At 50.5% G+C, this 9,327-nt stretch overlaps 1 protein-coding gene across 1 annotated transcript in view; it reads right to left on the bottom strand.

The window, feature by feature from the left end:
- Positions 1-2,402: 2,402 nt before the first annotated feature.
- LOC111146951 overlaps positions 2,403-9,327 on the bottom strand; it is a 28,802-nt gene continuing 21,877 nt past the window's right edge. Inside the window, exons 3-4 of the mRNA XM_022502696.1 lie at positions 4,051-4,131; positions 2,403-3,130 (exon numbers count right to left, since the gene is read on the bottom strand). Of these exons, the coding sequence (XP_022358404.1) occupies positions 2,735-3,130; positions 4,051-4,131 (477 nt within the window). The 3' untranslated portion in view covers positions 2,403-2,734. The remainder of the gene's footprint in view (positions 3,131-4,050; positions 4,132-9,327) is intronic.

Here is a 9,327-nt window from a genome sequence, read left to right as displayed (position 1 = left end):
TTGATTTTTTAAAAAACTTGAATACTCCTAGCAGCCTTATTTGTAATACCCAAAGACTAGAAACAGTCCAAATGCTCACCTATAGGTGAGTGGATAAAAAACTGTGAGGGCAACTCAGCACAAAAAGGAATGGTCTGTTGACTCGCTCAGCCACGACACTGCGTGGGGTGAAAGGCAGGAAAATGCAGACACTGCAGGGAGAGACTCACACAAAACTCAGAAAAATGCAAGCTTGTCCCTAGGGACACAAAGCAGATTGTGGATGCATGTGGACGGGAAAGATGAAGGGTTGGGTGATTATTGATGGGAAGAGGAGACCTCGGGGGGCGATGGATGTAGCTATTATCTTGGTTGTGGAGATAGTCTCCCGGGGTAAAGTGCGTCAGACCTGTCAAATGGAACAGCGCAAATACACAGTTTGCCACATGCCGACTACAATCTCAATAAAGCCCTTAAAAATAACAGGAAGAGTGAAAGCCCAATTGCTGGTTATGTAGTTGCTCTTATAGTTGTTGAGTAGTTAGGTAGCTAGGTAATTTTATACTAATTGAACCAACTGGTTTGCAGTGCTCTGGGCGGCTTCCATTCCACACCATTTATTAATTTGATAAGTGTCTTTTATTAACTACAGGACAGAGAAATGAAATGGTCAGTTATCAGGCTCAAACTGATGCATTCTTTTTTTTTTTTTTTAAGATTTTATTTATTTAGTTGACAGACAGAGATCACAAGTAGGCAGAGAGGCAGGCAGAGAGAGGGGGAAGCAGGCTTCCCACTGAGCAGAGAGCCCGATGCGGGGCTCGATCCCAGGACCCCGAGATCATGACCTGAGCCGAAGGCAGAGGCTTTAACCCACTGAGCCACCCAGGTGCCCCCTGATGCATTCTTTTTTTTTTTTTTTTAAACATTACCTATGCTTATGTATTTTTTAAGACGTATTTTATTTTATTTATTTTTTTGAGAGAGAGAGAGAGAGAATGAGAGGAGAGAGGTCAGCGAGAGAAGCAGACTCCCTGCTGAGCAGGGAGCCTGATGCAGGACTCGATCCCAGGACTCCAGGATCATGACCTGAGCTGAAGGCAGTTGCTTAACCCACTGAGCCACACAGGTGCCCCCCCACCCTGCGCCCCCGCTGATGCATTCTTGACAAAAATCATTGACTTCCATTCTTGCTGGGGTTCCGATAAACTAATCACAAGGAGACACATCATTTCTACTATTACCTTGTGATTAGCTCGGTGCCGTCTGCTTCAACACAGGAGTGATGCTGAAGTCATCCTGAGTCTGAACATGCAAAGCGACCACACTCTGTTCTCGGCATATGGCCCGGAGTTGAACAAAGAGAGGTGCATAGGAAAGGCACAAGGGGGTCTTTGCTTTAAAACCCAAGCAGGTGAAGGAGGTGGCATGTCGCTTGCAGGGCCTGTTAAGACGGTTTCCTGGTGTGGGAAGAGCTGGTTGGCTTCGCAGGCCCCCTCTGGCCCCTCACATCCCTTTTATGTTTCCAGAAGTCTGGCTCTGTCTGGCCCCTTGTTCAAGCTCAGGCACTTCCTGTGCCCTCTGACTGGCTGGCCCCTCCCCGGGATCACTTCTGCTCCCTCTTTTCCCTCCTTCTTCCCCCATTTCCTGAGTGTGACTTATCAGGCAGGCGAGGAGGAGGAGGGGGAAGCCACTCGATGGTGTGGGGTGACCTGCAGGCTGGTTGGGACTTGCGTTTTTCAAAGAGAATCCAGGCAGCAGGTGGGGGGCTCTCCCTGCGGGATCCTGTCCTGAATTGAGTCGCATGGAAATGAACTATTAGTTTAGGCTGCTTCGTTACAGTGATTTTTATACTCCAGCTAACACCTGTCTTTAAAGCAGAAAGTGATTCCAAATCTAATGTAAACTAACCCAGGAAAATGGAGGTTAACCCATTCCTCCAGGTTTTTAATGGCAGGGGTTGGACATGGAGGCATTCCTGACACCCAGACCCACTCCCTGTCCCCCTACCCCCACCCTCCCACCTCCCCGTGAAACCTCAGTGGAACCACTGCTGGAGAACCCAGCTTCCAGGAGGCCAGCCCAGCTGGAATGCAGGATCCGCCCCTCCTGTGGAGCCCTCCTCTGTGACACACTTCCTGGTGCTTGAGGGTCAACTAAATTTTAATTTCTTGTGAAATCTGGAAACCACTGTGAGCTCCTCAGAGACAGGCGCGGGCTGAAGTATGAACAGTTCTGAAAACCCGCCCACCTGAAATCATCCCTCACAGGCACTGTGGGACGGAAAGGACAGTGACGAAACCAGGGGGCCAACTCTGGGGATTTGTAGGGTGCAGGGGACAGGGGCTGTTTGCTTTAGAGAAGAGGGGCTCTTGGGGTTCATAAGTGTCTCTAAATATTTGTAGGCAGATTTTAAAGACTGTGGAGGCCTGCTGTCCTGCACCTCCACAGAGAGCCCCGCTTTGGGTAAAAACAATGTTGTTGGTCGAGAGTAGCACCAGCACCAGGCTTCCCTGTAACAAACAGGAGCGGTCACCATGCCACGCTGGACACAAAGTCACATGACCTTCCATGCATTTTCCAGACGGACATCGGGCCGTTTCTGCACATGGAAGGGCAGGAGCCCAGCCTGAGCACAGGCCCTGGGGCAGGAATCTGCTTCCTACAACCTCCTGGGGGCCATCTTGGCAATGTTCCTCGCTGCCTGCTGCCTCTGTTTCCCCATGGCCCCTTCCTCATGGGTTGCTTATGAGGGTTAGGCAGGAAGATGGTGCAGCAGGCTTGGGACAGCGCAGAGGGACACTGAGAGCTGCCGTTGGTGTCCTTGTTCTGTTGTGGGCACAGAATTAGCCTGAGCCCCAGAAAATACTTTGATTAAGGCAGGGCAGAGGAAAAGGCACAGGGCTCCCTGCAGGGTGGGCGGCAAGAAAACGTTCCAGCTCTGGGGCAGCTCCTCTGTGTGGGCCCTGGAGTGGCGCGCTCTGGGCTCTGCCCGGGTTGGTGCTGACTGTAGGATGCGGGGGCCCCGGTACCTCTTGTGCGTGTGGTTGTTTCCACTCTCGGTCTGTCCCCCGGTCCTCATGACGCAAGACAACTTCTCCAGCAGCAGGCGGTTGTCCCTGTCGATGATGGCAAGCCGCTCCTCCTCCAGCTGGGGACAGACACACAGGGAGCCTCTGGAAGCACCAGCCACATCCGGGCCATGACAGCACAGACTTATTTAGAGGCTCACTTCAACCCCACACTTCCTTCGACTTGAGCACACTGCGGCTTTTAACGTGCTCGCAAGCATCAGCACCCCGTGTGCCACGGGTGGGCTCCTTTGTCTATGAATCGGAATACATTAGGGCACGGCCAAATCCCCTGCGCTCAGAGTGGGGGTAAGAGCGAGGGTGCCACGGGTCTTTGTGAAATTAGGTCACCCTCCAAAACTCCGAGACGGGGATGCTAATGAGGAAATCACTTCAGGTTTCAAGAGAGCAATTTTAGAAGACGAGATCGGAGCCCAGAGGAAATGGACACCCTCGTGGTTTAGGGCCGAACACTGACGGATCTGCCGGCTCTCTGGACTGGGCCCAGTCAGCGCCCATCCGCCCCCTTCGGACCTTGTCACTGGCAGCCACGCGGAGGCCCCACGGCATCCCTGTCAGCACAGCCATGGGAGTCTTATTCTCACTCTGTGGTTTATGCTTCCAGAAATAAATAGTCTGTGGTGGGCAAGAGGTGGTCTTGTTTATTTATTTATTTTTTTTTTTTTGAAGAAATGGTCCTGTTTAAAGGAAGGGTACTGATTGACCTCCTTAAAGCCACCGCCATCCACTCCCGCCCCTCGCCGCCCTCGCTTCCTAGAGACAAAGGGTCCGCGGGAAGACCAGAGAGGACTCCCGGCGTCCCCGCCGCCCCATAGCTCCATCCCGGCACCATGAGGTTAAGTGGCCGTGGTTGCGGCCGGTCTCGTGGATGACAGGAACATGTATCCCTGACCGAGCCTGCATTTTCCACGTCCCTAGGTTCTGAGTTGACAATTCCTCATGAGCTACACCAGCACCTGAGAGGTAGCAGAGAAATTACCTTTAGCTTCTTGAGTTTCAGGCGGAGGTGGCCAAGGCTCCAGGGGGCGCGGGCGTCCACGAGGGGCTGGGCATCCTGGACCTGCGGTGCAGGGCAACATGTGACCCTGGGCACACGTCAGCTGGTGATTACCATGAACCCAGATTGGGTAGCTCCTGGGCTGTGGCCCTGGGGACAAGTATCGATGATTGTTTGTGGCACCAAAGATTCCAGGTCAGCCTGGGGCAGATGGTCCTGAATGAGGCTCAGGACTTGAGTCAAAACCCAGTTATTCCGTGGGGGAAACGGGCAGCCCTGGGGGATGAGCCTGCACCGTGGTTTTCAAGTAGAGAATGAAGTAGGTACAGAGTAAGAAGTCATCAAACGTAAGTGCCAGCCAACATTTCTGTTCTGTTGCCAGAGGCCTTTTTTTTTTTTTTTTTTTTTTTTTTTTTAAGATTTCACTCATTTACTTGACAGACACAGATCACAAGTAGGCAGAGAGGCAGGCAGAGAGAGAGGGAAGCAGGCTCCCCGCTGAGCAGAGAGCCCGACTCGGGGCTTGATCCCAGGACGCTGAGATCATGACCCAAGCTGAAGGCAGAGGCTCACCCACTGAGCCACCCAGGCGCCCCCTGCCAGAGGCCTTTAAGGCAGTGAGTTATGAGGCTGTGTCCACCTCACCCTGATCTCTGGGCCTCCAGCAGCATGTTCAGGATGAGCCCCTGAAACACTGACGAACTTCCAAGTGATCTCTGCCGCTTCCCGTCAAGAAACGTACCAGCGAGGGGAGAAAACCTAGCTTCCAGAACATGATGGAGTGAATGCATCAGGGCTACCTGTGTTACCATCTGCAACAAAAAGGGACCCCCCCCCCAATATTCCAGACCCTGCTCGACCGCTAGCCAGACCACTAGCTCCCAGACGCATTAGCTGATGACCCGCAAGCGACTGTGTTGGGAAAGGCCAGCAGCCGGGTGACTCTGGAACGATGACGTGAGCATCATTCGCTCCTGGAGTGAAAGCCAGCAGGCCGGGCAGCGGGAGCCAGGACAGCACAGAGGGGCTAGCTGGCAAGAGGCTGGGACAGCACACTCCGGGATGGATGCGTGGCCCCTGACGGGAGAGGCAGACTAAGGAGCAGAAACAAGGCAGTAACACGGCCACATACATGACCTGGGGTCCCTCTGTCACCAGCTGTGGAAGCAGCCAGGACCAGATGCGGGCTAGCCAGGGCTGTGGGGTGGTGAGCAGAGGTATGCCGGGGATGGTGGAATTAAAAATACACCCGGGACCTTACTTTTTCACGTTATCTTTAAAATCAAAGCTCCCGGGCGCCTGGGTGGTTCAGTGGGTTAACGCCTCTGCCTTCAGCTCAGGATCCTGGAGTCCTGGGATCGAGTCCTGCATCGGGCTCCCTGCTCAGCGGGGAGTCTGCTTCTCCCTCTGATCACCTCCCCAAGCTCTCCCTTTCCCTCTCTCATTCTCTCTCTCAAATAAATAAATAAAATCTTGGGAAAAAACCCTAAAACTGAAATAAAGTGAATTAAGGGGCTGAGGATAAAATCAAGAAACCTCCCCAAAGTGAGCCAGAAGTAGAGAGACGGGCAGGAGGAGAGAAAATGAAAGGACGCTAGAGACTCAGTATTGGGTTAGGGACATTGGACTAGGAGGGTGTCTAGAAAATGGAAGGGGACAGAATTTTCAGAGTCTCTAAAATGAAAGAATCTATCAGAATAAACTCGAAGAGACTCATGGAAGCATGCCATCATGAGATGTCAGAACAACAGTAGTAAAGAGGAGGTCCTTCCTAAAGTTCCTGGGAAGAAACACCCACACGCCCATGCCCATGGTTACACAGAAGTCACAGGAGTCTTTAGAGAAGGTGTTGGCTGAAGCAGAGGGCTGATCATCCGTTAACTCACGCTCACCCTACCACAGTCTTGAGCTGTCACTCCTGTCCAAACAGGACCATGCTTCCTAGGACTCTTGGCACTGAGGTGTGGCTCTCTGATGATTTTTTGCCAAAGCAGCATCAAAGATGTTCCAGTTTTAGGCCAAGGTCTCTACGAAGCAGGTGTGCCTTCTGTGCTCTACCCTGCCCCGCCCCCCCACACACCCCTACGCACCACCCCCCCAGCAGGACCCAGGTTGTCACAGAGCCTAATGGGCAGAGGAGCCACAAGTGAGTGGGTCTGGTCCAGAGCCATCCACACACGGGAATAGGCGCAGGGACTGATAGTGCTGGGGTCTTTATACATTTATAACATATATATGTATATGTTATAACATGTATAACATATATACATTTTTATACATTTATACATTTTATACATGTATACTTTATACATTTAAGATCTATTTGTTACAGCAGCTCATATTACTCTAACTTATGATGAGGACCAATGCCTCCAGCATCCTAAGGGAAGGCTATTTCCATCCTAGAATCTCATACCAAACTTTCTATCAGGAGTGATGGGAGGAGGGCACCCAGGTTGCTCAGTCGGTTAAGTGTCTGCCTGCCGCTCTGGTCAGGATCCTGGGTTTGGGGGCTGAGTCCCGCATCAGGCTCCTTTCTCAGCGGGGAGCCTCCTGGTCCCTCTGCCCCTGACCCTGCTTGTGCGCTCGCTCTCGCTCTTTCTCTCTCTCTGACAAATATATAAATAAATCTGTAAAAAAAAAAAAAAAAAAGGAGTGATGGGTGAATGAAGGATTTTTAACATGGAGACCAAAAAAAAAAAATCCAAAACAAAAGACCCCCCACACACAAAAAAGCTCCCTGCCCCTGTTCTTAGAAAGCCACCCCCCGGCATGTACTTCATCACGTGAGGGTGTAAGCCAGGACTTAACCTAGAGAAGCACTTTCTGCAGGGGAGACCAGCAAAGGGAGCCCCATAGCCAGCAGTTCGGTGGACCACACAGCTGGGAGCAGAAGAAAGAGGGGGGCAGAAGGGGGGTGCTGAAAGATTATGCGAAGTTTTTGAGTGTTTGAGAATTTATTCATCAGCATTTGATGACTAATGGAATATTTGGGAAAAAATAGCTACAAATATACAGAAAACTCAAGAACATGAAAACAAGGCAATATTAACTCTTACAAGAAATTGTAAGAAAGGAGATATAGTTACAACTTGACTCAACAGTAAAAGGTTTTGCATAGTCACTTTAACTATCAATAATCTACATTTCTTATTTAATTGGTTATTGATTGAATAAAAACTGATTCTCTCCATGTTGAGAAGAAATGGCAAATAAGCATTTTATTCTGAGAAATGGAGGTCAAAACCAAGAGAAACTGCTGGAAGGGCTGCGCATGGCTGCCTCAGAACCAGGCTTTGCTGCTTTTTATCAAGTTGTTTTGATACTATTCTTTTTTTTTTTTTTTCAAAATGTATCTATATCACTCTTATAAAAAGTAAAAGGATTGCAGAATTATCAGACGGAGTGGGAGCTAGAATTGCGCAGGCTCCCGAGAAAGCAGGTGGCCTATGGTACAGCCCAGTTCCAGGTGCTTCGAGCCCCTACAGCGGAGCCCCTGCCCCCGCTGCCCAGAGAAGCGCCTGGGCCCTCAGGTTCCAGACAGACCCCTTGCAGACCGCACCTCCCCCTCCTCTGACTCCCTCCCTGCTTCCCCATCTTTGCCGCTGGGAAGGCACTTACAACCCATCCACTCTACTGTCACCTTCTTAAATTTACGGAAACTGTTACCATCTATCATCACCACTCGGCTTCCTTTTTCACTCAAAATTATCGTTTCTAAAAAATATAAACTTTAAACATAAAAATGAGAAAAATAGCCCAGTGGATTCCCACGTAGCCTCATGCCCCTTCACCAAAACCAGCTCTGCCCCCGCCGGCTGCCCTCCGTCATCTGAGAGGATAGCAAAGCAAACAAAGCAAACCCTTTTCTCCCTCAAATACTCTAATGTATGTCTCTGCAGTACAGGGCACCTTTAAAAGACACAGACCAGCAGTACCGTAAGCACAGCAAGGTGACAACAGTTCTCTGGGTATCCAGGCACTGCCCCTTTCTTCTACTGTCCCTCCCCTCCTCTCTCTTTCTCATTTGCTGGTGTGACTTGGGACCCAAGTAAGAAGGTCCGTAAGTTGCACTTACTTGATATGTCTTTTGCATCTCTCTCTTTGCTTAAAGCTTTATTGATTTATTCTAGAGTGAGAGCGAGCGAGCCAGGGGGAGAGGCAGAGGGCAGAGAACCACAAGCAGACGCCCCACTGAGCGCTGAACCTGCTGACCAGGGGCTCGATCTCCCAACCCTGAGAACACCACCTGAGCCAAAATCAGGAGTCAGATGTTTAACCGACTGAGCCACCCCGGTGCCCCTGCATCTCTTTGAATAAGAGTTCTCCCCCCATTCCCCCCCACCCCCGCAATGTGTTACAAGGAAGCCAGATCGTGTGCCCTGTGCACATTCTCAGTTGGATTTTGCTGACGGAATGCCTGGCACCACGTGGAAACTGACAGGAATTCAGGTTCGGTTTTTCCTGGCAAGACTATCCCTTATGTGGTGCTGTGATATTTTATCACAAGGTACACATGTCTGCTTGTCTCTGTTTTTGTAAAAAAGAGACATTCTAAGTCCATCATTCATTCTGTTTATTTGCGGGAATACTTCGATGGAGCCAAGCTTCAGTTGGCAGGATACGTACTGGGCTCTTCTTAGGACTTGGTTCTTAACCCCTTGCAATGGTGGCCAATATGGTGTTTCTGTTTAATATCATTGGAAAATCAAAGACTCAGACCTATTGGATGTGTTTCAGCCCACTGCGATGGATAGTCAATGTGCCCCACCTGTGGCCCATGAGAAGGTGCTAATAACCTTGACAGCTTCCTTGCCCTCTGAGTGACAAAGTGATGTGGGGTTAATACGTATATATCCTATCTCAGCTTGGAATCTGCCGTTTCTACAGGAAAGCCTGGTTCTTCCAATGGGAAATGGCATTTAGAGACCAAGTCTGGGTTCCCTGGAGTTTCGTTTGTACCAAGTTTGTTCTTTCAAGGTCTTTGCCATAGACAGCGCTCCCCTGGTCCTTCTAGCTTTGGTTCGGAACCCCATTCCCCTTAGCTAGGCTAAGGGGTCTTACTTCTGCATTTCCCTTCTCCCGAGCTAAAATCCCCAGTTCTCAGTGACACCAACACGACTACTCATTTGCTTTATCCCACCCTAAAGACACACGTAACCCGTAAGAGTAATCCTGGCATCTTGTGGACGTCTGCCTCAGCCACAGACTTACGGGTCTGTCTCCACAGGCAAGGGGAACAGAAGCAGAAATAAACTA

This window comes from Enhydra lutris, unplaced genomic scaffold (genome assembly GCF_002288905.1).
Source record: "Enhydra lutris kenyoni isolate GAN:26980312 unplaced genomic scaffold, ASM228890v2 scaffoldscaffold15, whole genome shotgun sequence".
Taxonomy (NCBI): domain Eukaryota; kingdom Metazoa; phylum Chordata; class Mammalia; order Carnivora; family Mustelidae; genus Enhydra; species Enhydra lutris.
Note: the sequence above shows the minus strand (reverse complement) of the source record. Positions and strands in the feature narration are given on the sequence as shown.